This window comes from Cygnus olor, chromosome 1, assembly GCF_009769625.2.
Source record: "Cygnus olor isolate bCygOlo1 chromosome 1, bCygOlo1.pri.v2, whole genome shotgun sequence".
Lineage (NCBI taxonomy): Eukaryota > Metazoa > Chordata > Aves > Anseriformes > Anatidae > Cygnus > Cygnus olor.
The window spans coordinates 61,729,787-61,756,081 of NC_049169.1; the positions used below are offsets into that span (position 1 = coordinate 61,729,787).

Genomic DNA, 26,295 nt, shown 5'->3' on the forward strand with positions numbered 1-26,295 from the left:
AATTGCTGAATGAGTTCCTTTGAAATCGTTCCCTCCACGTGGAAGCTTCCTTTTAATTCCCGCACGTGCCCTGGCATTGCCCTCACCCTGCTTGCTGGGAACCTCCCATTGCCACTGAAAAGAGGCATCTATCATGCGTGGTGTGTTTGAGAATTCAGTGTGGGATCTGAAAACGATCACATAGCAATTTGCTTGTGAGTCCTCGCAGGTTGTTGTGAGTGTTCACTTATGCTTTGGTACAACTGCAGCTGCCCCTAAGGAAAAAATCCGTATCAAAAGGGTAAGGAACAGTTTGTATGTGTGGGTGTTGCTGGCTGTTGTTGTTTTCGATCTCTTTGATTGAGAAACCCTGAAGTCCAGTGCAAGCCTGCTGAATTTTTCATCTGTGACCCTCTCTGAGCTCTTTTTTGGGTTGCAGCTCGCAGTGCCGTGGCCAGCATCCTACAGAGGCGGAGCTGCTCCCTTTCACAGCCCCTGCCTGCCTCTCCTTCCCTGGGGTGTCCGCAGCCCTCGCCAGACCAGCTCGGGTGTGGGGAGCAGCACTGAGTCACTCCTACAGCACGGCTCAGGAACCCAGCCTTAAAAATAAATGCAGGGAGAAGGCTTTCCATGGGCTGGTGCCGCAGGATGTGTTTGCCACTTGCCTTTGCGAATTGAAGTGCTGAGTTTATCGAGCGCTTTGTTTGGAGCTTGCTCCCGAGTGGGTGGGTTGTGTGTAGTGCAACAACCTTTGGTCTTAAACCTTGGTTCTTGAACTGTGTTCCCTGGCTGCCTTCCTGATAAGGATAGCGAGTTATCTGGAGTGTAGGAATGCAAAGCAGCATCAGCAGGTTTCCCAGCTCTGAGTTTGTATAGGTTTCTTCAGAACGTGCTGCTGCTCTAGTAAACAGTCTTGTTTTGTTGCAAGAAGGCCAAAGGAAATGATTATGATTAATTAGTTTAGTTTTATGTAAATCATGGATTGTAAAACTTCCCCAGATTGTTTCCTGTTTGAATTCCTGCATATCTTTGTGGGGAAACTTCCAGTCTTGGATTAAGAATGGCTTGGGTCAAAGAATTCATGCTGTTCCATTGTGGTTATCCTCTCCCACTTATTTTTTTTTTTATAAATATATATATATATATATATTGTGCCCCTTTATAACTACTATGAATGGACCTGGCTTCAGCTTATAAAGTCAATGGTGACTGATCATCCTTCCTTTTTTTTTTTTTTTTTTTTTTAATATTCTGTCCCTTTATAACCACTATGAATGGATCTGGCTTTAACGTATAAACTTATCTGCAAGCTGGTAGGGCCGTTCTCTAATGCTTACTCCCAGTTTCAGTAGTTAAAGTTCATGTTCTGCATTCATTTCCTCTTTGATGAGCTAAATATATTGGTTTCTTCTTCTGTTATTTGTTTTTATTTTGAGGCAGGATTTCCAGCTCTGCAGTGATTCTGATGATCCTCTGGAATTCCCTGGCTGATCAACATCTTTTTTTTTTTTGGAATTTGGCAGTACAGGATTTGAGCATGGCCGTGGCCAGTAGCAGCATCATCCACGATGAGCATGGAGAAAATTCCTCCTTCATATGCCTCTGACCTCAGAAGTCTCTTAAGCCCATGTGGGTTGTGTGCTGGACGCAGACGTGCAGCACGTTGTGTGACTGGTGTAAGGGTGTAGCTGGGGGTCAAGCCTTATGGGGGACTTCTTTTAAATATGAAGCCTCATTTAATATAAGAAAGAAAGAAAAAAAGGCAAGAGGTTTGCATGTCAGGTGGTACTGTTACCTTCCTCCAGCTCTTTGGCTGTGGGGGCTGGGTGCTGGCACCCATCTCAGGATGGCTGTGAACATCCCGGTGCTGGTCCCAGGACTGCGTGAGGCAGAGATGCTCCAGCTCTGGCTGAGGGCATGAGCTGGGCTGAAGGGAGGGGAGGGCCCTCCCATGTGCAGGAATTCCTCCCCAGGCCCCAAAGCTTGCGGTACCTGCCCAGCGGGTGCTCCTTCGGCCACTTTTCTCCCACGATCCCAAGTCCTCTTCAAGATCTCCACTTCTGATTGTCCACTCGTCCATCAGGCGAGTGTGACTGGGGGCCTTTCTTTGTAGCAGTAAGATTTTTACCTTTGGCTTTATTTAAAACATGATGCTTGTTTATGGCCACTTACCAAGTAACGCATTTTGTTTTTGTGACCTGACCTTCTCATTACTCACTGCTCCTGCTGGAGCTGTGTTATCTGCAAAGTTCAGTGGTTGTGACTTCTCCTCTCAGGTCACTGATAAAATAGTAGAGTCTGGGGCGAAGAACTGATCCCTGTGGGAACTCACTGAAAACATATGGTGCAATCTACTGGTTTATGTTTCACATCAAAAGATTTGTTATTTATTTATCCCACTGAATGTGTCATCTTGACTTCATATCGCTGTGGCTTCATTTTCTATAGAACCATGTGAGTTGCCTTGCCAGAGAAAAGGTGTATTAAGCTTGTAAGATTATTACAAAAAGAGATAACATTTGCAAAGCTGGATTATAAATGGTTGTGGAATGATAAGCAAAAATTAGACTTCTTTCCCTTTTGTTCTTGGACTCTAACTACTCTCTTCCTTCTCCATTTCTTCCCTTAGTCAGGGATGAACAGCAGGTAGGTTAATTTGCTGTTACTTCATCTGCCTTGTTTACACTTAAATATTTTTGTATTTTTCCCAGCCCATCAGTATTGTCTCTTACTGAAAATAGTTTCAAGAGCTCCTTAGCAGCTCTGCTCAGACTTTTCAGATGGAGGCTTTCTAGGCCTGCTAATTAAAACGGTCAGCTTTGAGTAGCTGTTGTTTTTATCTTCTCTTTCGTTGTTGTTGGGCTGAAAATCAGTTCATTACCATCCTGTGGGATGGCTGTATCATCTGTTATTTCTCATATAAAGAGCAGTAATTCAGAACCGCCCCCTCCCAGGAGTGTTCAATTAAACATTTTGGTCCTCACCCCTTCCCCCACATAGCTTCAGCCAAGCAATTGCCCGATATATAATTAACATTCTTCTAGGGCCTAACAAGCTCAGAAGTGGTCTTGTTTCCCTCTGAATTGTATTTTCTGTTAAGTCTTTCTTGTTTTCTATGTTCTGATGTATGTTAACTCTCCTTAATTTTCTCCTTTCTTCCAGTAGTCTAAATATGTAAGAGTTTTGTGGGTGCTCTGATTTCCGTGGTAGGCAGTGTTGTTTGCCTCGTATGGCTTTCTCTTTACCTGCCACAGTGAGTTGGCAGGGTTTTTTGTTGTTGTTATTTGTTTATTTAGGCGTATGCTGAAGTGTTCATAAATGATTTGCAATCCACACACAATCAGAGAAAAGCCCAGCTTGGAAGGGACCTCAGAGATCATCTGTTTCCACCTTGATGCCTTCTTGTTTAAAGGCCTTCTCCTGAGTTCTCTTGATCCTCTGTTGTATGGGGGCAGCTTGAAGAGCTTGACCAGCTCTTCAGGACTGCAGAGCATGGGCTGGAGGAAATGAGTATATTTTGTGTGGTTTGTTGGAGGAGAAGGGTAGGGAGATCTCAGTGAAGTTGAGCTTGGGCTGCACTGACGGTGTTCCTGCAGCAGCATGCCTGCTTCCCCCCAACCTGGGGATGCAGGAGCCCACTGCCATCCCCTAACATGTCTGAGCTCCTTCTTGAACTCACTTCAGGTGTGGAAGAAAAGAAAAAAAAAGAGTAAGTCCATAACAGTGGCAAGAATGACCATTTTACGATGGGGGTTTTTAAATGTCAAGGTGCAGAAGTCAGTGACGCTCGGCAAAAATACGTAACTGGGGATGGAAGAAGTCCTTGCATAACCTTAGAATGCTGTGTATCTTTTGTAGATTTATTCCTTTTGAAGCATGGTGACTTTCCCCTTCCCCATCCTATTGCTTTCCCTGTGCATCTCTGCTTTTCTGGCTCTTTTGCCCCTGTGCCTCTGTTCTGTTCCTCCCCTGGAGCCTTTGCCTGTAGCTTGGAGCATCATTCCCAATTCCCAGGAACTCCTGTATGTCCTGAGAAGTGATGCTGCTTGGGAGCAAAGGTCTGGAAATTGAAGTTTGATGTCCAGACCTTTGTGAGATGCAGGGTTCTGCAGGGAACTGCAGGAACAGCAGGAATTCTGCTGTGGATGCCCCATCCCTGGAGGTGTTCAAGATCAGGCTAGATCAGCCCCTGAACAACCTGATCTAGTGGTTGGTGTCCCTGCCTATGGCAGGAGGATTGGAACTAGATGATCTTTGAGGTCCCTTCCAACCCAAGCCATTCTATGATTTATGATGCTCTAAATGGGGGAGGGCTGTTGGAAGATGCTGAAATGCCTGTTCATAGCCAAATTAAAGCAATGCAGGTTTGAAAGTCTCCCCTCTATCATGAAGTCTTGTGAAGACAGAGACAGTGCACATATTACTAAATAAGCTGTTCCACTAGTCCCTGTATCTCAGGAAAGCACAGAGAACGAAGCTTACAGACTTTGTTTTGGTTTTTGTTTTGTTTCGTTTTTTAAGACCGTGTGTTAGGATACAGATGTTTCCATCTACTGCTATGTTAAAGCCTGAACCTTGATTCAGAACCATTCCTTTTCTTTTCCTTCTTTTTTTTTTTTATATAAATAAAGATGACTGAAGTAATGTTTTCTGGCTCTGTGACAAAGGAATTGTTGTAGGAAATTGGAATACTGGCTCTAAAGTATGGGGTGCCTTAAAATAATGTGTCTAGACAAATGCTGTGCATACTTCTCCATGTATATTTATTTTATCTCGTTCACATCCTGTCTCCTTGTTTCCTTTCTCTCTACAGCTTTCAGTACAGTTTCAAAACAAACTGGTCTGCCTCCGACACAAGTAATAGCAAGTGACCCCCACTGCTCTTGCGGTGATGTAATGCAAAAGGCATCCTCTTCTTAGAGGGAGGGTGCCCGAGTGCCGGTGTTGATGAAGGTACTGGTCCGTACGAAGCGGGGTGCCAGCACTATTTCTGTGAATTTCTTTGTGGATTTCTGCAGAATTATGGATGTACTAGTGCAATGGGTGTCTTGAAGCCTCCAACTCATGGTGAGGAGGGCCACTGGAAGCAGCTTGAAACGCAAGGCGTACTTTTGTGGGGTGGGTTTGGGCAGTGCTGGCAGCTTCAGTGCAGCTCTAGTGTCATGGCTTCAGGTACTAGATAGGGACAGTCTTCCCAGGTGTCTTCACTAGCCCTATTACTCTGCTTTCTTAGCTTCCCAGGGCAGTAGCTGTGTGGACATGAAACATAGGGCATAGTCGCAAGCTGAAAGAGTTCTGACGGTTTTGGAAGGTCTGGGTTTGATTATACCCACTGTTGGATGCATACAGAGCCGATACTTTGCCACAGTGCAAGGTTGTGGGAAGGATGAGAGGTATATCAGATGAAAACTGAGGATGTTTGTACTGGAAGCAAGGTGTAGGACTTGCTTACAGGTAAGGGGTTCTTTAATGTGACGGCTTGTTCCACTGTCTGGCTCGATCACATGCTGGAATGGGATTTGACATCAAACTGACTGTCCTAGTGCACAGTGCTTAATGTGTAACGGTCTGCGATACCAACACAGAACACAAAGTCCTGGCAGTGTTGTTTCTCTTTCTGCCTGATAGTAGATATCTGTCTGATAGAGGGGGCAGCAGTTTCTGCTGGGCAGGGTCTAAGCCCCGTGGCATCTGAGGTCATTGTTAGCCAAAGGCTGCTGATCCTTGAGCTCTGATTCAGGCAGGGCAGTTCATCTCCCAGGTAAGGTAATGTGACCTATGGATTTCTTCACATTTGTTTTGCAGAACCACTGTTTATATATTTATTTTTTCTCCTTACCCTGTGATCAAGCACCTGGTTTTTGTTTTTGTTTTGAGCTCAAGGAAGGATTATATGTGTGTGGTATTCTTTTTGCTTTTAAAATATTAAATGCCTCTGCAACGTTAACCACTATGTCTACGTACATTAGGCAGCACTTTATAAAAGCTATCATGTTCTCCATAATCAACTTCCAGAGTCCACATTTGGACACTTTGAGAGAGAGCCTGACTCTTCAAAAATCAAGAGCATTTAAATAAACATTTAGGAGCTTAACTTTGTGCCCTTTATTTTCCAGCCTCAGCTTCCATACTTCTACTCTTAAAACAAGCACACCCAAAAGACACCCCTCCCTCCAACTAAAAATGCATTTGTAAAACAAAACCTAATAACTCTTTAGTGAAATAAAACGCCCGCCCTATCCTTAAGCTGCCCAATACCAATAGTAAAGCCTTACTTATTTTATAATAACCAGAAAGCCTTAATTAAAGACCTGAATTATGACTGTGGTCATAATGTAGATCTGCAGCGGTTGCTAGGAAAAAAGAAGGAACGATAACCTCTGCAAGCTGGAAGTCTGCCATTTAAACTTTGCAGCCTTTAAAGAAGTAAAGTTCTTGGAGATTAAAATAGCAATGTTTGTTTTAAATGCTAAGTGTCCTGTCAGTCATGAGTGGCAAGCGAGAGCATGCAGCGAGCTCCAGCGATGGAGCAGAAGTTGTTGTTTCCTACCTACACTGTTCAGACTAATTTAAGATCCTCCTTTGAAAGATACTGGTTTGGTCCTTAGGGAGGAGGCTGTTGGGAACACTTCAAACACGAAACAGGCTGAGCTGGGGAGCATCTGTGCTCTGCAGGAGCCCTCTGCACTAAGGGGAAGCTAGACAAGGCGTTTCGGTGTTGCCCTGCTCTGCCAGCACCCGGTGCAGTATGCCCGCTGGGGCAGTTGTTCCTGGGAGGCTGTGCCCCTCGCCTGAGGCTGGCAGCTTCAGGTGTTGCTTGATGTATGGGGTTGGTAATGAGACTTTGTGGGGTGAGCAGATGAGCGAACTGCCTGCAGGGCAGGTTACAGCATCTCTGCTTTAAGTAACTGACCGACCGGCGTGGTGCTAGTCAGCGATGGGGACAGGGTTTTGTCCCAGTGTAGTCCCTGTGACTTCTGATTTCTTCCCTTGGTTATTCTTTTCTTCTTCCTGCTACATGTGTAAGTCATCTTTAAGATGGGTGCAAAGCTAGTGGTTCTGTTTGAAATGCAGTGATTACTACGCTGGCTGTGGCCTTTACAAAGGGCTTACTTGTGTCCTTCAACAAGCCATGCTGATACACGAGGACTGAGACAAGTTTTCCTTGCTTTCCTCCCCTCCCACCTCCCTGGTGAGGGAAGATGATAAATGAAACCAAGTGCAGTGTGCCCAAATGTTGTGAAATAGTGCTCTAATGTTAAGGCCGTTCTGTGTGTATTTAAGAAGAAACCAAAGTAACTGTTTTCTTTCAAAAGTGGCAATAAGTTAAACCAGCTGTGCAATGACAAAACGTATTATCCCTGCTGCCTGGCTCTTGGGCAGCTAACAAGACCATAAATGCCCACTGGTGAGTTGTAAAATTTGTATACAGAGATTTCAGCTTGCCTGAAGGCTTTCTTTCACTGCTTGTTTTTGGCTAAACACTGGGTGGCTGCCCAGAAGACACTAGTTAGATGCAAAACTTGCAGCAAGTGTAAGTTCCTTCCGAAGCGCCAGTAGGTGCACCAACCCTCATAGCAAATGTTTTTGACTGGCATTAAATGCATGGAGCATAGCTGGGGCAAAAACAAAATAAAACAAACAAAACCAACTGCATCTGTTCGTTTCTTCACTAGATGATTTTTAAAAAAGACATAACTGGTCTGTTTAAGTGCCTTGCCTGGATGCCAGAAACCACCAGAGACACCAATGACTAAGGTTTGGAAGCTCAACTACCCTCTCTGTCTAGGGTGAGTCACGTCAGCTGGAGGTGGCAGGGGGAGGCTTGCTGCTACTCTTGGCATTTTGGAAGCTCGTCAAAGGCAGACCTGTCAGCCAGGCTTGTCTTGGAGCCTCTAAAATCACTCTTGGTAAATAATTGTGACCATGCTGCTCACGGATGGAGTGAAGGGCATGGGGAAAAGTGAGAGAGCGCTTCAGTTTTCTGTAGTTCTGCAGCTCAAGCTGGCAGCCCAAGAGCTGATTTATGAGACAAATGAAGTGCATAGCAGTGAGCCTGATGTCAGAGGAGAAAAATAAACAAACAAACAAAAAAAACAATCCCCAAACAAAAAATCCCTTAAAAAATGAAAAAAAATCAGTAGTAGAAACAAACAAATGAATATGTCTGACCTGAGTGCATAATCCAGACGCTTGCAACACAAAATTGATAATGTTTTTTGAGGTCTCGCCCAGGGACCCAAATGGGGAGCCTTCTTGAAGGGCTTCCAGCTCACTGAGTCACCGCGCTGGTGTGCTGCCCCCCGTGACTCACTCCTCTCTGACTTTAGCTCCTATGGGGAGGGGAAATAGAAAAACACGTACCCAGCCTATTGAAAAGTTAGACTAGGTCCAAGAATTGTGTAGTGGGGGGAGGGCAGAGGAATGTGAGAAGGATTTTCCTATTTTAAATGGCTCCCAAGAGGCCCGTGCTAGGAATGAGCAATAGCATCCTTTTTGCTGTCTGCGGACACTGGGCTTAAGAGAGACTGAACTTCAGGGTTGCTTCTCACCCCTGCCTTGACTGTGCAGGGGCTCCTCCTTTTTCTTTCAACTCCTCTTTACTCCTGGTTATTACAGAGTTTAATTTTATTTTTAATTCCCTCTTCAAATCCAAAATTCTTTGGAGGAGGACAGGTTAAAGAAAGTGAAAGAATATTTTTGAACGAGGAACGGCAAAGGAATAAATATGCTTCTTGAAAAATCCCCCATTAGTTAAAAATAAATACGCTGCTGCTTTGCTGATTGTGGGTTGGAAATACTTGAGTGTTTGCAATGGAAGTGTGTGCATGCATGTGTGCATAATGGGGTGGATTATAAGATTTGCTCAGCATGAACTTCAGCATTTCCAGCTGCGTAACCTGAGCAAGTTGGGAAGATGTGCAGATTTAATTACCATGTAAATCCATTAGCTCTGAATTTCCTGGCATTTGTTTTGCTGATGACACAACCTGAATGTTATTCACTTAGTGGATTTTTTTTAATCCATCCATTTTTTTTTTGGTGATTAAAATGAGTAACTGCTGGTGTGAGACTCCAAATGATCCTATCTGCTGTTATGGTAGATCTCTTTGCTGTTTTCAAATCCAATTTCATGTTACTCTTCACATCCTCCTGTAAATGAGGCAATTTCAGTGTAGTCAATGACTATATAGTAAAGAATTTTATAGTAGAGTAAAATAATTAAGCAACTATTCCTCTGTGTCTTGGTTTTGATTTTTTTTACACTGTACAAGATATACACCTAGAAATCTGAGGTTCCTTCTATTTGTCCTTGGCAGGTACATAAGCCAATCTCTGCTGTTTTATCAGCATGTTTTAGGCGTGACTAGTGGGGACTGTTTACAGTCCTCAGTCTCCCTGTTCTCTGCAGTGGCTGTGTGTAAGACGTTTTTCCTGCCATCAGAAAGCTCTTCCAGCTATTCTGGTCCTTAATCAGGCCGAAAGGGAGGGTCTTTGTGTCTCATTTAAGAGTGAGCAGTTAGATGTGCCTGCAGTTGCATGCCCATTTATACCATGGTCTGTCTAAGAGGTCTTCTGGGGAACTGAGATTTCAGCCAGTTCAGGTACAGTCGGATGACTTTTTTTTTTTTTTTTTTTTCAAATATGCACTGCCAAACATAGTTGGTTTCTCTTTTCCTCTGTTGTTCTTCTTCCCCAAATTAACACATACCTAAGGTAAGCACCCTGGTACATCAAGTTGTATAGTGTGCAGCCATCTGCTCTTCCACTCTTTTCCCTGTGGGGGTGCTGGTGAGGGTTGGCCTTGATTCTCTTTCAGCCCCCATCTTTGGAATCAGTCTTCTGGAAAAATACTGTGTTGCTGCCAGGTCGTCCTTCATTTTTCATCCTTGTAAGAGCAGTGCAGCAGGAGCTTGGATCTGTGCCTTGTAACAGTGATGTATCAACGCATCCTATGCCAGTAGATGAGCTTTTCTGTTCCCTGAAGGGTATGTGTGAGTGAATTGTGGAAGTGAGGCTATAGGGGGCTCCATTGGTAGCTCTTCTCAAAGCTGACAAAGATGAATACTACATGATTCAAGCCGTGGCTGAGTTTGGAGAAGAATGTGTGTTGGCCAGCTTCCCTGCTGCAAACATAAAGAATTGCCGGAAGAGGAAGAAGCTGAGGAATGTGATGTACCTGAAAATCTGCAGAGTTCGTGTTTGAATCTATGTGAAAATGAACTGATGCCCAAGTGCCGATGAGTGCTCAGAACAGTTGTCTTGGTTGTTTGGAAGCTGGCTCACACCTCCAGTGCATTGCTGGTGAACTTGAAACAGGAAAGCCAACTGCACCACCAGCAACATGCCTGGGAAGAAAACACCGGTGTTGAGGGAGCTTTTTAGTAAGTGCCTTTGAGTTGAGGTATGCAGAAAGTCATGGACTTCTCTGCTGCATCATCATCATTGGTATATGCAGTCCTCCATGAGCAATGTCTCTAGGCATGGTTCTTCATTAGCTGGAAAGGGCAGGTCTCTGCTCCAGGCCCTTTCAAATCTAGGCAGAGCTGTGTGCGGTGCCTTTGACAGCTCCTGCCGTACAACCAAGTCTAGAGCTGAGCTCACTGAGACAGAATAGCATGTATGTGCCATCTTTAACAACTGGCACCTTGCCTGGACGCCCCAGGGCTTGAAGCCTTGTGTTAACAGCTGTGACTCTTAGTCAGACCTCCTCAGCTACCATATAAGCAGCTGCCAGATGCTTGTGAAATGTGTGTTTGGCTCCTTGAAAAGGAGATGGTATCTCCATGTAGCCACTCTTCTTGGTGTTTGATGCTATTAACTGGAAATGGTGCTACTTTTTGTGATGCTCTTTTATCTCCTACACACCTTTGATTATACAAATCATGAAAGAGCTGAGGAGGAGATGATTCCCTCTTCTACCAATTAACTTAGGGGGAGAGAGGAAACTGTGGGTGGGGACAAATTCATGCCTGGGGTGCACAGACATCTACATCCCTACAGATGGGGACTGGTTTGTCTCCCCTATCTCCATATCTTCTCTGTGAGCACTGCCTTGTACATGATGTCCACTCTGCTTATTCCTTTGGTACAGAGGTAAGGATGCAGTCCCTGCCCTACTCCCTGCTCCCATTATTGCAGCTCAGACCTTACAAGTGGTTAATATTGGGCAGTTTTTTACCCACAGGCCAATGGTGGGCTTCACTTTTATCCCAAGTGCCTGGTGGACAGAAGTGATGCTCCCACACAGGGGATTCCTGTTGTGGAGGGGGACGTGGATCCCTCCAGGAGCAACAGGCCTGCTGCCCTGACTCGGGGAGCCAGGAGGGAGCAGCGAACTCCCAGGAGGGGAATATCTTAAATTTGTGGCTGGTTCTCGTCCCAGCACATTGCATGTAGGCCAGCTTGCCCTGGGATTGATTCTTGAAGAGCATGGCCTGCTTGTAGGATTCATCTGGAGTACGGGGCACAGCCTACTTGTAGGACTTGGCTGGCAAGCAGGGTCCTGGTGCCTGTGGTGGGCCGGGGTGCTGCTGTTGCAGCTCCCATCTGGGATATCTCTGCTGGAAAACCTTGGGTGTACTCTTGTGGGAAGCACGTAGGTCTCCTATTTGACACAGTACATTTTCCAGGCTCAGAAAAGCATGTCACTTGATTAATAATTTAAATGTAGTTATGGAATGTCGTTTCGGGTTCTCGGCTTCATTCCTTTTTTAGTGAGTTCTTCGAAAGCCATTTTCCTGAGCACAACTGTTTCATTCTTTGTCCTGATAACGTGACACCTTGAGATAACCAGCGCTAGCAGTGCCCTGGTCTGCCTTCAGGCTATCATGCTGGAGAAGTCAGCCCTCCCATGAAACTACCAAAACTTGAGTCTGTTTTACCTCAGAGATGCTCATTTGAGCAGACAAGCAAGAAAAAAAATTGTCCTTAGGCAAAGCTGGAGAAAAGGGGCTTTGTTTGGCAGGAACAGTCCGACGCTGTGAGAGCTGCAGCCTGCGGCTCACTTGGCCTGCAGCCAAATAAGACTTTCTAAGAGCTATCCAAAATCCACCGCGTGCCCGGATGCCAGAGCTCTCTCCTGTTTGCTTACCGCAGGGCCGATGTCTGTAGGTGTTTTGTGTTCCCCAAAAACACCTGGCTCATAGGGGGGAGCCAACATCCAAGCAGATTGGCGGTGAAACTCTGTGGAGCTGCAGCTTTCTCCCTGCAAACTCTGGTGTTTTGTTTGTCTTTGCAGTGCTCTGGGAGAAGGGGAAGCGGAAGATAAGGTTACGGCTGTCCTAAATCCACGACTTTTTACAGAGGTTAAAATCCCAGCTGAACACATCACTTTGCTCTGCGGGGAGGAGAGTTTAATAATTCAAGTGGACTCCTTGTACCAATGTAGCTGTAATTAGTGCTGTCACCGGCAGTGGTGTGTGAGGATAGCAGGAAGCTGGCAACAGAGCTGTCTGCAGAGGCTTTTGTTTGTTTGTTTTCTGAAAAGCACTTTTTTCATGCGAGTGTTCTTTTCTCTTTTTTTTTAAGGGTAAACTTTGTTGGGGAAAGATGCCAAGTTGAAAGCTGCAGACAAAGGATTTCTTTCTTCTTCAACCAAATGTATATTCAGTTTCTGACAGTGTAAAATTCTCCGTTTCCTCCCGAAATTGCCCTTTACTCTTCCTGAGTGGAGGGGTGGTTGCTGCACTATCAGAATGGAGGGCTGTTCGGTGGCTTTTCCGCTCTGGAAGTGGCTGCTGATGACTGCAGTGTGTGTGGAAATAGAGGGCAGAGCGAGGAGAGGAGGAGGGCTGGTGATGGGAGGACGTGCCTTGAAAAGGTAGAGGAGAGCAGTTTAGGGTTAGGTGGAAACTGAGGAGTTGGCTGCCTAACTACTAAAAGCTTCAGCTGTAGCTGCTGCTTACATGCCTTTTCTTTTTTAATTCTATAAGCAAACAGGGCTGCTTTCAATGAGACTATTGTTTTTTCTTAAAAAAAAAAAAAAAGCAAGATAGCTTCATGTGTTCACTGTAGTAGAGACGTGTATATACAAAATATTCCTGTGATTCAAGCAGTGTTGTTTTTTCTAATGACTGAGAAGTCCAGATCCCCCAAAACTGTATCTCTTCACTGAGTCCAGTCTGGCCTGTGGTCCTTGTTGGAGGCTTCTTTGTTGACCAGTGTTCAAAGTTACATCACAGACCATTAAAAATAAGATTAAAACATGATAACAAAACTAAAGAACCATTTTAAAAATGGACAGACCATTTATTTGCTGTCAGAAACTTCTGTTGTACATGCACGTTCTTTTCTTCCTCACAGCTTGCTGCTTGTCAGCTTTGCAGCTGCAGTTGAAAAGGAGAAAGCACACATGTTGAGGAACACGTTGAACTCCCTTCCCTACCCCAAGGTCCTCTTTCTGTCTGCTTTTGGGAAGTTAAATGTTTGTTTCCTCTGTTGCTTTTCCTGAAATCGTTTTAGGAAAATTCCCCATATAGAAAGAAAAAAAATCTAAACTAACTTTAAGCAAGTGGAAGAAATAAAATGGTACGAATTTCTTCCATATTGAAGCAGTAGTATGTAGAAGGCTAACAGAAACCTTTGTGTGAATTTACCAAAAATAGCTGAGTAGCCTGTGGTCGTCTTGTCTTTCAGCTGGGTCTGTTTTAATTTAGAACAACTGAATTGTGTCAGACTAAGTCAGCGCTTAGGTATGATATTTTCCAGGGTGACATCCTCAGGTTAGATGCTGCTGCTGGTAATATAGCTGTGTCTTGAAACCAGTGTACAAATGCTGTAGCAGCCTGTTTTCAGCTTATGTTAGTCATCAGTCAGAGTAATGTATGCAGGAATTAGATAGAGGGAAATGTTCTAGCCAGTTTTAGGATAATAGGCAAGCAAATATAATTGACACTTACTACTAGCCTGAAGGAAAAGAAGCGCGTAGACTATGGGGAAAAAGTTCTTTCTAAGCAAGGCACTGCTTTTTGTAGGTTCATCCTTGCCTTTTATCATGGTAGGGAAGCATTACTGTCCCATGTTCACACTTTGATAGCTGCCTACCCTGCTTTACTCAGTGTCCTTATTGGTACATGAGGGTATTCAGCTAATCCTGAGCATCCTTTCCCTTTCTGCTTTGCTTAGTAGGGAATAATAGTTTATACATTTAGCCTTTCAGATATTGGGAAGCAGCCCTGGCTGTGAAGAGTGAGTCCTTGGGTATTGAAATAAAAATAAAAATGGCTTTCTAATGTGGTGATGACCTTCTTGATGAGTCGTCTGAGAATTTGTTTAGTAGAGCTATCATTCACAGCAAGCTAATACAAGACTATGAATCCATTTTGCCATTTGTAAAGGCTTTATTTTAGCTAGCTTGTTGTTTGTACATAGTAACTGTGGTTCTCTGTTTGTTGCCTTATGTTTAGTAAATATTTTCTTTTCCTCAGTGTCTGTCAGAATTGACTGAAGCCTTTCTAATTTTGAAAGAAGTTCCAGTTAGTATTGGTGAGCATCTTGGAAGAGGCGCTTGTGTCCCTTCAAACGTATCATGGGCTCTGTAAGAGACGACTGAGCTCAGTGTTTTCTAGCATCAGGCTTTGAGGCCACAAATGCTGCTGGAGCTGTGCAATGTGCATGCAAGAGGTGTAAGCACGCCGCTTCCCTCGTGGATTCATACAATATTGACTAGTTTAATTCTTAATTTAGCCTACAGGAAGTCAGATCTTGAATTTCAGTGTTTGTTTCTGCAGGAGAGAGCAAGATGAAGAGCCAAGATCAATACTGCCTGCAAAAACAGAGCAAATCAAACAGACTTAGGACTGTGCCCCAGTTGACAAAGACTCTTATATAAAATGGTAGATAATGCCTGATTGTTTGGAAAAGCTTGTTATAATTCATTGTACAAACATTTTTGTACTAAAATAGAATTCTTTATGTGAATAAGATGAGCAGGAATGGTTTCTTGCAGTGCAGTTTCTTGGTCTGTCCAAGATGTCTTCTGACATTTGAAATGAAAACAGAAAGAGCCGCAGAGTTTTTGGGTATTGATGGGAACTGCACTGGGGTCTCAAGGAAGAAGATCACGATCAGGAGATTTGGTTTGTGCTCATTTTGAATAAGAAACAAGCACAAAGTTATTCGTAGTGCACACAGACATATCATGCATTGTCAGTGTAATGCACCCAGTGTAATAAATAAAGTGGTAATTAGTACTGGCTGGCAGGAGCTCCAGCTGTGGGGCCTAGAAGCTGGATGAGTGCTCTTGTCCTAGCTGGAATGCTACTTCTGAAATAGATATCTAAATTAGCCAGGAAATCTACTGCATAGCAAATGCATTGCTTGCTTGTCTGGAGACGTGTGGACCCGTTTTGCTAGAGCACATCGTCTGTTCTGGGCAGTTAGAAGTGTCATTTGCAGTGGCAGAGGGTCTGTGCCTGGGTACGTTTCCTTTTTCTTCTCTGTGAACATTAACCCAGTATGTTCTATTCTACACACAAAGTATTCTGACAGTAAATCCTGCAGGAACTTTCATGCTGTCTGGGTGACGTGTGGTATCACATTGGTGGTGGCATACTGAGTACCTTTGGGGCAAAAAAGGAGGTTGCTTCAGGGCATGGCTACTGTGCTTCTATTTTCTGCTTTTGTTGCGAGTTAATCACAGACCTTTCTGTTTCAGTGTATGCCTGCGAGAGGACCGCTGTTCTAGCTGTAGTTTTTCAACTCGAAGTAGCGATTGTAGCAGGAGGTCTTTAAGCAGGGCTGGTAGTTCTTGCTGCTGGCTGGCACAGATGCCTGGTGCAGATACTAGGATTGTTCTGATCAATGCTCTCATGTTGTTGACAAGACAGGCAAGGAGATAGACTTTTCTCCCACTTTTATCTCCACAGCACTTCACAGAGTTCCTGGATGAGTTCTCACCAGATGTCCTAGGCCAGCTCTTGAACGATCCCTTCTTGTCTGAGAAGAATGAAGTGATGGAGGTGGAGCTGTCTCCAGCATCCCCAGCGCCCCTCATCCAGGCAGAGCACAGCTATTCCCTGTGTGGGGACTCCCGGCCCCAGTCTCCCCTCACCCACATCTCGACTGATGACAACTTCAACGAAGGTAGTACTGATGTGTGCAAAATTCATGTTGTTCCCCTTAGTCCTTGTTTGCTTGTCGTGGTGGTGGAGTAATGAAATGTTCCTGGTGGGGTGGTGATGCACCACGGGTGCATGTGGACTTTCTGTGCTAATTGAAATACCTACAATGAAGTCACAGAGGGGATTTCTTTGATTTAAGTCTGTAGGCATTGTGGGTAAAGAAACTTGTCCACAAACAAGGAAGTTGTGCTCAGCAGAAATTACTAACTTCTCACTGTTAACATTTTGAGTTAAAACTGAAGTGTTCATCCAAAAGAAATGGGAGAAGGTCCAAAAATACACTAGTTTCCATGTATCCAAATCCGTGGTTCTTGAAGGTAAATGGAGACCGATAAACCAAATGAGTGAAGTCTGGGTACTGTAGAACGTGACATGTAAGGAAAGGATGAGAAGGCTTTTCAGTCTTCAGGAGAAAATGCAGAGGGGAGATCTTACTGCTGTCTACAGCTCCATGATGCAAGGATGCAGAGAAGACAAAGCCAGGCTCCTCTCAGAGATGCACAGTGATAGCACAAGAGTAACGATAGAAGTTGCAAGAAGGGAAATTCCAGTTGGATGCTAAGAAAACCTTTTTCACCGTGAGTGGGTCAAGTGCTTGAACAGGTGTCAGAGTCTGTCTTCATCTGTGGAGGTATCCGAGGCTGAGCCAGAATAGGCCCTGCGTAATCTCATCTGAGCTGGCTGTGCTTTGAGCAAAGGATTGGGAAAGCTGATCTCCACAGGTCTCTTCCAACCTACATCACTTCAGGTTTAATAAAAAACAACCCCCTCCCTTTAAACTAAAGTTATTTTTAGTAGTGAGTATGTGGAGCTTTTTGGTATCCCCAAATGAAAACTCACTCATTTTATTTGTTTTTTTTTTTTAAATATGTGTGCAGGAATGCAACTTCAGGTGCTCCAGTCTTTAAAGCTGTCTTGCTGAAGTCCTGTTTCTTTGTTTTTTTGTTTTGTTTTGTTTTTTTGTTTTTATACTTTTAAGAGAAGAAGAAAATGAAGGCAAAGAATTAAAAGCATCAAGAAGCCATTGGTGATTTTGTGAAGACAGTGACTGCAGCATTATAAATGTTGTGGGAAATGGTGATGCACAGGATATGATTAACGCCGCTGGCATTTTTTAGCAGTCATGTTTAATTCAGCTGTTATAAACATCTGAAGGGGAAAAAAAAGGGAAATGCAGGAATGGTGGGAGGACGGGATCCAACCTGTTTGTTCTGGTATGAAGATAGCTGCTGGCAGGGAGGGGAGTTCAAGTTAAAAGCTAGTGCTGGTGGAGGAGCAAGGAGATGAATAACTGGCATCTCTTAGGAGTACTCACCATGGCAGAATTTCACTCCTAATAATCTGTTTATGTGTTCAACATTAGCGTTACAGTGAAATGCAGTAGAGTACTAAGCTACATCACAATAAAAGGCAGAGAGAGATTAGTGCTTATGTCTAAGCATTAACAGGCTAAGCTGTTTATGAAGATCCACCAGGTCATGAGTTTTCAAAGGCTGACAGTCTTGTAGTCCAAAACACTCTCTTCAAACTCTCTTCAGCAGGTGGGGCCTGCTGCAGATTTCACAAGTTTGGCTGCGTTTCACTGAGGACAACAAATAAAACCTGTGAGAAGGCTTTTCAAGGTGAGACCAGGTTTTTAGAGATGGTCTGGAAACATCATCTGCATAAAGCCTTCCCTTTTTGTATTTCCAAACTGTTTTATGTGAATATCTTTAAATTAATACATACAGGAGATGAAACTTTTATTGTGGCAAGAGAACAAGCACAAGAAAATTCAGAAAGGAAGCTTCCCCAGAAGTTAACAGAGAGAAGCTCCAAACTAGGCTAAAAGTGAGGGGAGTTTCCTTTGGGGAAAAATCCTGAAGAAATTCATACTGCTGAGACTACTGGGTAATTAATAGAGCTCTAGTCAAATGATATTTTTAAAAGCCAAGAAACATTAACAAGTGGGTTTAAAAATAGAAAATGAATGGAAAGTATTTCATCTTCTGCTCATTCTGCAATGTTTCATAAGAGAGGAGGAGGAGGAGGAGGAGGAGTTGTTCTTGGTGTTTGGGATTTTATTTAATCTTCACCGTGGAATGACTCTTTTGAACCTTTCAATATGTATTGACTTCAAAATGTTGAAGCTCAGAGAAATACTTGAGGAAATCACAGTATTACAGTTAACATGGATGTCTGAAATATATATATCCAAATTGCATCATGCTGATAATTTTTCAGTCCTTGAGTCCATGAGGGAGAGAGAGGGGTAGTTTGCAGGTGGCAGTACTGCAGGATTTGGTGCTGAAGATTGATAGCATCTTCGTAGTTAGACAGCGGAGGCACACAATGCTCTTGGCAATACTGGTGAACTCCAGTTCCCTTGGCAGAGGGGCAAATACAAAAAATGTGCAAAAAATCCAGCCTCTCCAAATAACTACCCCACTGGGCGGATTGCTGAGCTCTTACTGTTGTGTTTCCATGATCATTTCCATGGATCCAGCCCTGCAGGACCGAGGGTAGAAACAGGCTAATGAGGAGGCTCGCATGAGATTCTTGCATGCGTGTGTGCGTGCATGGGTACTCGCCTGCGGTGAGAGTGGTGCAAAAAAGAAGAGGGCACACAGTGATCAAGCGGAGCTTGGATGCTGTTTCAGAGCTTCACGTTTAGTTCCAGAGGACTAAGGGCCTGGGGTTTTGTACAAAGCATGTGGTAAACAGGCTTTGTCCTCATTTTGCAGTAGAGTCAATAACGTGACATTTCTTCTTTATAATTCTCTTTTTAAGACCCTTTGTAATTCTCCTAGCAATGAGCGCTGGTGGCTTGATCCCCAGGGTGTGTAGCACTGCTGACCCCTTTGTCAGTGGGAGTTTCTGGGCATGCAAAGAGGGGGAACGTGCAAGGGGAGGGGAAAAGAAGGGATTTCTAGGGCCAGACCCCTTAGCCTGTATGACTAGGTAGTACATACTTGGCAAAGGCACCTGTTTTGGTCCCTACTGGAGTTGTCATGCCAGCAGCATTCTGTCAATGTAACCTGGAGCTGCTAGCTCCTTTCCACAAAGGTGAAGTCTCAAGTGCAATGTGCTTCGGTATATTTAGATGCCAGCTGGCTTCCAGCGTCTCTTCTTTTAACTCAGTGCATTTTAATTGCGTGAGACTAATCTGCTGCTCAGCCCTTGGGTGCCATCTGAAAGGTGGAGGTGGCTGCTGAGCCCCGTGCTGGCCCAGCCTTCGGGTGGGACAGGAGGGAGGAGGATGCCCCCACAGAGGGCAGTGGGGGGCCGGGAGGGTGCTTTTTTGACATGGGCCTGGTATCCTTGCATGCCTATCTGCCTTTAAAAATAGCTTTCAGGTCTGAAGTTTGTTCCCTTGGCAATGGGTGTGTTGCAGATGGTGGTTGTGGGTGCGCGTCCTGCAACTTGGCCAAGGCTGGGGGCTCCCACGGGAGCAGCAGCTTGGGGCAGCTGGAGCAGGGTCCTGTTGGGCAATCTTAGCAAAAGAGTCAAAAAAACCCCACACAAAAACCAACAACAACAAAAAAAAAAACAGTGCTGGAAGTATAAAGCCTGGCAAGTGTATCAGCCTTGGTGCAGCTCTTTTGAGAAGTCCCATTGACTCCAAGGTGAAAATGCTTAATAAGTGTTCATAAGATCAAGGTCCAGGCACCAGTTTTTCCCAGTTAGTCATTCTGTCCTGTTTGTATTCAGATTTTTTCCCTGGCTTTATGCAGAAGAGCTTTTTCAAACATTCACAGGTCATTGCTAATGTGCACTGTCTGAAAGCACCAGTCCCGAAATCTCCAGCTTATGAATGCACTCGCAGGTGTAACTATTTTAAAGCAGATGTGTGCAAGACATCTGGTATGTTGTTGCTTTTTTTTCTTTTTTTTTTTTTTTTCCCCAGAATCTATTCTTATATTCAGTTTTGCATAAACTTTTAAGACTAAAGATACTTGAGAGAAAGGTTTATAGGTCTGGGCTGCTTGTTTGCAGCTGGCTGACCATACACTTTTGTTTGCTGGAGCTGGTGAGTAAGGGTCCTGGCTTGGGAGGGATCCAGGGGAGGACTAGAAAGGAGGCTGCATCCCAGGTACTGACAGCACCGCTGGTGCTGCTGCCCCTCTCACAGCAGGTTTCTGCTTTCTGGTTGTGAGCCCCGGGTTTTAAGACGTAACTGCAGAGTAGCTGTGAGGATGCGTGGTGGGTTGTTATGAAGTGAAAAGCGCTTCATGGAAGGACATGAGGAAGCTGGGAGGGGAGGCTGAGAACAAGTCTGGTGGGTAAGGAGACTTCTTGGACCCATTGGGGTCTTTCAGGGCACAGGTTTGCTTCCAACAGCTGTAAATGGTTAGGGAAAAAAAGCTTTCTGTTACAGTTGGTGCATGTCTTCCTCCAGTTGTCCCTGCAGCAATTGGAAAAGAAGGCTGTGGTCAGCCAGCCAGCAGCAAGGTGAGCCAGGAGTTTCAGCAGTGATTGTGATTAGCCTGCTATATGGCTTGGGGTCCAGTCCTGCCCTCTCACCATTCGTTGTCTGCTGTAGGGACAAACTCCTTGGGACAGCAGCTGCCCCTTCTTTTGGACTTGTTAGGTCAGTAGGTGAAAACCTACAGGGCAGGGGCTGCAGCATCTATGTGGGGCTTTTAATCCTCTGGGATAAGCTACAGTGATCAGGCAGTGGCTAGCAATGGGTGCATTTGGTTTTTTTGTTTGTTTTTCACTTGGTGAGCCTTGCAGAGGTGAGAGAGTGAACAGCTGACTAGTCCTTCGCTTGTTTTTTTCTCCTCAGATTGGGGCCAGGTGGCTGGGTGCCTTCCTTTCCTAGTCCCCCGCAGGCTCTGCTTCTGAGGCTTGTCTTGGTCCCCACCTGCCCTCCTGTTCATGCTTTCCTTCTCAGGAATGCTTTGAAGTTGCACTTGGATTTGAAGCAGCTTGCCTTGGCTAAAGGTTTGACAGTGACTTCTGCAGAAATGTCATGTTTCTGTTCTACGCTTGCCTGTACCAAAGCTGGGGCTGGCCCCAGAATATAACCTGTATTGTGTTTTTAATTTTTATTGCTGAGGTTATGTTTTCCTGCAATGTGCTTTTAAAGCCAAAATTCCCTTGTAAGCTTCAACTCAATCTCCCTACATGGTTTGGAGAAGAAAGAGAAACACCCACAAAATCACTGTACATGGCTCCCACTTCTCCAGTGCAAATAGCCTGGCAATGACAAATCCAGCCCTCATCCCAGACAGCGCTTTGTACAGGGAAATGCTTCCTTATGTGTGGAGTCTGCAATGCAGTAATCTGTCGTGCGCCACATTTTTGCATAGGAGGTACCTGTGGGCTCTAGGCTCAGAGTGGTCTTCATACATTTTATATGAATATATGTACTTAATAGATATGCATGTATATATAGTATATGTACAACTGATATTTCATGTATTTATTATATGTATAATAGGTTATATGTATAGAGTCTACGTCTATATGCATTGTCCTACTTCGGTCTATTTTTCTCCCAATACCAAATCCATGGGATGTGAACAATGGAAGTGGAATCTCTTCTATGCTGGCTTTGTCCAGTTCCCTTTTCTTTAAAGAATTTCATTTGTGATTGGAAAAGATGCTGTGAAAGACATACAGATATTTTTTTTGCAAGTACATGCCAATGCAACTTGTTTTTCACTTGGTTTTTCACTTTTTTTCCTGTGTGGATTTTTTGTTTTTGTTTGTTTGCTTATGGGGAGGAAGCTGTTTGGTGATGATATCTTGTATTTGAGTGATTTTTATGTGGAAGGCTAGCAGTCAGGCTTTATCAGTATCTGCAGTTCGAAAGGATGAAAAGACTTTTGACCTTTTCTTTGTCTGAGGTCCAAAATCTCAATAGGTCACTCTGAATCAAGCCTGAAACTTCCACTTCTGCATCAGCATGTCTGAAAAATGTTAGTTTTGATTTAGAGGTAGGCATTTTGGTGATCACTTATGCTTACTGTTACAACTGACAACCGTATTTGCAGTCAGACCCTCTTTAGCTTCCAGTTCCGCATGTGAGATCTCTTTATGGCCTTTTCCCTGCTGGAGTAGAGAACCATCTGTGCTCAGAAACCTCTTTCCCCAGGTGTTTTTAGGCTGTGATTAAGTTCCCTCTTGATTTCTGCTTGGATACAGTTTAAATGAACTGCACTTTGGTGCTGCCCTATATGGTGTATCTTCTGGACATGAAGCTATTCTCGCATTTCCTTTCTATACAAAGGAACACTTGCAGTTCCTTTTCAAAACTATGTATAAAGTGACTGTGGGAGCTGATTTCCCTGGAATAGTTTCCCAAATGATGAATATTAGGGGAATACTCCTCCCACTTCCAGTCCTGCTGTTTCTGAAACCAGGGATCTCATTCTCTTTTAGCTGTACTGTTGCACTGGGAGTTCATGCTCACTTAGTGATTTGCTGTGAGCATTAAGTCCTTTTAATGTGCGTCAAAGCCCGATTGCTGCCTTAATGCAGATGTGCCTTCACAGCATCCATGTGGGGAGAAAAATTCAGAGTGCCGAGAGAGAACCATTTACATTGAACACAGTGCTTCTATGAGTAATTTCCACATATCTTGAAAAAAAAATCATAATCTTTCATAGCATGTTATACTGTCAAGCTTTAAGGTTGTAAATTCCAGTCACCACCTTAGTCTGTACCTCTTGTCAGTACATCAAATATATATATATATATATTTTTTTCTACTGACCTGCCTGACAGTGCAAAGTGTACTTTGCCTAGAAAGGGGATGGGGGAACCTAGATAGGGATTGGAGTGATTAGAAAGACTGAGTTTATCTTCTTTTATGGTGGCTTTTGGTTCTCAGGATAGTTTCTTGTCAGACATGAGCAAATTTGCAGAGGCAATAAAAGCCCATTTGCGGAACATCGACTCGGCGGTTGGCGTTTGAGAGCTTGCCCCTATTTCAGCATCTCGCTCCCACATGTGTTAAGGGTGATGCTATAAAAATAACATTTTTCTTCCTGTAAACAAAATAAAAACATCAAGAACGGTGTCCTTGTGCAGTCTCAGCCTGAAAAGTGGTTGCAATAAAGCCTGTAACCCCGAGATATCTCCTGGTTGGGTTTATGTGAGAAGCTGATTCTGGTTTAAAAACTATGAAGTTCTCTCCAGAAAAGAGGGTATTGACCTTGCTTTCTTTAGGTGTGGGAGGAACAATGTGTCGCTGTTTCTGTCCTAACAACTTTGATAGTGCTGCAAGTAATGTGAGGGGCTTGTGTGGGTTCTGGGCCGCTTGGAGGGGATGAGCAGGTACGGCTGGCGATCCTTTATTAGATGATAGGCTGCTTCTGCCATGCGTTGCGATGTCCGTGTATCACTGCTGCTTTATTTTGCTCTATATCGCTCCCCTTTTATTTAATTTTCCCTTCCTGGTGTTTTAAAAAGGCCCCCAGTTTGGCAGTCAAACAGCATCTTCTTTGTGGAGGCCATTTCAAGGGCCCCGGTGTCATTATTCGGGGCGGGGGGACCACCGCCTGGAAAAGCTGTCAAAGCAAGCGCTTGTTGTGGCTGCGGGCTCTTGCCTCGCTGAGGGGAGGTGGGACTTGAGTACTTTGGGTGTTGTGAAGGTGTCTTGTGTCTGACGGGTGGTTATGTGAGCCTGGGCCCTGGGAGGACAAGGAAGCAGTCATCCTGCTGCTGGTGGGTCCAGGCAAAGGGCTGGATGCTTGGCCGAAGCACAGCTTGGCAGACGCGGGCCTTTGGTGCGAGCGTACTTCCAGCTCTGACTGAGAGCCGCTTATTAATGTGTGACGGGCACTGCGTTGGGTGGCACTGCGAGGTCTGTCACGGACTGAAAGGAGCAAACTCGAGCCCTCTAGCTGAAATCCGCGAAGCAGCTGAAGAGGGGAATTTTTTAAATGCACTAGGCTGGGGTCATTAGGGGTCTTCTTGCGTTACGCTGTCCTGAGTTGTCTCGTCTGACAGATGTGCAAAGCGCTCGGATGAGCAGTCTGTTGCTGTCTCCGTAAGCTTCCTGTTCCATCCCTCTCTAACTGTTTTATCTTTTCCTTGAAAAGTGAACTTTGAGGAGGCAAGGACAGCCTCTTCACTCTGCTTATACATATAAGGATAACCTTCGATGCTTCTACGTGTCTTATTTGCAGGCTTGTTTCAAATGACGATGCAGCACATGTATCTGTTTTCTGTGTGATTGCAATCTGACATGGTGGTAATGGTGATATGGGTTGTTTTTTGGTTGGGTTTCTTTTTTTGCCCATCAAGATTAGGTTCTGTGGTACATCCTTCATGTGGCTTAGTTTGCCTAGTGGTGCTGTCTTCCTTTTTACTGCAGGAAAGAGGTGAAAATGATGGTGTTTTGCTGAATGCTTGCATTCTCAGCACTTGTGTGGGTACGGGTGGAAATGTGTAGCGCATCTCTAATTTCATTTCAAATACAGAGCAAGTGCCTGATTCAACTTGGCTATGCGTGCAAAAAGTACCTCTGTTAAACTCTTTGATGAATAGTGCTGAACGTGAGGAGCAAGGGATGTCTTTTTAGTTATTTCATAAGCTCTGTACATCTATTGTGGAAGGTGAAATTCAGTTAACATTGGAGATTTACATTTTCTCAGGAGAGGAGTTGGTATATTGGGTGAGATTGAAGAATTTGTCTTTAAAAAGCAAAGCATAATGTTGGATACAATTAAAAAAAAAAAAAAGAAAGGAAAGGGAAAGCCAAGGAAGAAGTAAAATGTTGTAGGTCATCAGAGAAATATGAGTATCCCAGGAAGTTGCACATGGTGGTGTTAAGAGACTATGTCTAAATATATAAATTTATATATATGTGTGTGTGTGTGCATGATTTTAATGAATACAGTGGCATATATTATATATATATATAAATATATATATTAATCCTGACATATTTTTATGGGTTTTAACAGCCTTTAAAGCACATCTAGGAACAAAAGTAGCTCTGTCCTTTTCTCTAAGTTACCACAGCCTCCTAACTGCTGTTTTGAAAGAATGTAGAAACCTGGCTTCTTATTTCAGCAGCTGGTAGCTACCTGAGAGCTCCGTGGGAGAGTTTTGACCGATTTTCATAGAAATGGGACGTGATAAACATCTTATAGCAAAGCACATGGGTTGCTTTATTTTGTTTTCCTTCCCCCTCCAGTTCCAGGACTCTTCATAGGAAATATTGGCAGCTGAAAGGACAAAGTTAGGAATCTGTAGAGGTGGTATTTTGGTTGCTGTACAAACACAGCCCTTTTTAGTTGTGTATGTTTTTCATGTATCCCTAAATCACATGTACTGATTATTGCTACAGCTGTAATGCTTAGAGGAGCAGTGAACTCCATTTTTGTTGAAAATTACCTTTTTAATGTATGTGGTGGGCAGTGTAGAGAGAAATTAAGAATTTGGGTGTGTTGTGCACCAAAAGCCAAGTACTTTTGAGTGACTCAATCTTCATAATGGATCTTAAAGATCTTAAGCTTTCACTGAGCAAAATGGCAAACAACCTTTTCCCTTTTGGGTGTAAGGATCTGGAGCAAAGAAAGGAAAAAGGGAAAGTCCACTTGTGGTATGTTGGGTAGGTCCTACTAGCATTGTCCATCTTAACTGCAGACGATTGAACCTGGGGCAGGTTTAGGGGCTCTAAACTAAAGGTGGAGGACAGAAAGGGTTTGCTTGCTACTTGGATGGTTTGTGTAAATATGCACCATGTGCAGTACTTAAACACACAAAGAGAGAATTGCATCTTATTTTGAGCTTTTTCTCCTGTGCTATTGCATACACCGGTTCTTAGAACACGTTATCAGTGTTGTACTTGGGACCACAATGAGTTCGGCTGGAAAAGTCCATATTTAAAGCTGTTCCTATCAGTGAGAATTTTGTTCAGTACACTGATGGAGCTTTGGTGCTTTGTAAGGCTCCTGCCTTGTTTTGTTGTGTTTTTTGTTTTTAATTTATTTATTTATTTATTTATTTATTTTTAAAGAAGGTAGAAGATGCATGCTAAACAAGAGCCTGAGGGAAAAGTGAGGCAGCGTAATTACCAAAGCAGCACATAAAAGCATTCTAAAGAAATGTAATTGTGGTCTTGGATGTGGGAAATCTTAGATGCAAATGTCACAAACTCTTGGTTACTGTGGTGAATTGTTTTTCTGGATGCTTGATTTGGAATGGAGGTTTAACTTGCAGAAGTGCTAGATGCTCACAGCTGCACCTGAAC

At 44.0% G+C, this 26,295-nt stretch overlaps 1 protein-coding gene across 6 annotated transcripts in view; it reads left to right on the top strand.

Annotated features, from left to right (window-relative positions):
• CREB3L2 (cAMP responsive element binding protein 3 like 2) overlaps nt 1-26,295 on the top strand; it is a 79,776-nt gene that overhangs the window by 24,337 nt on the left and 29,144 nt on the right. For 2 of the 6 annotated variants that reach the window (XM_040561283.1, XM_040561263.1), the window contains exons 2-3: nt 15,849-16,065; nt 17,642-17,725. In XM_040561283.1, coding sequence (XP_040417217.1) covers nt 15,849-16,065; nt 17,642-17,725 — 301 coding nt within the window. Of the gene's footprint in view, nt 1-14,725; nt 14,817-15,848; nt 16,066-17,641; nt 17,726-26,295 lie in introns of those variants that run through there. The other 4 variants (XM_040561301.1, XM_040561293.1, XM_040561312.1 and 1 more) reach the window with 3 other exon arrangements.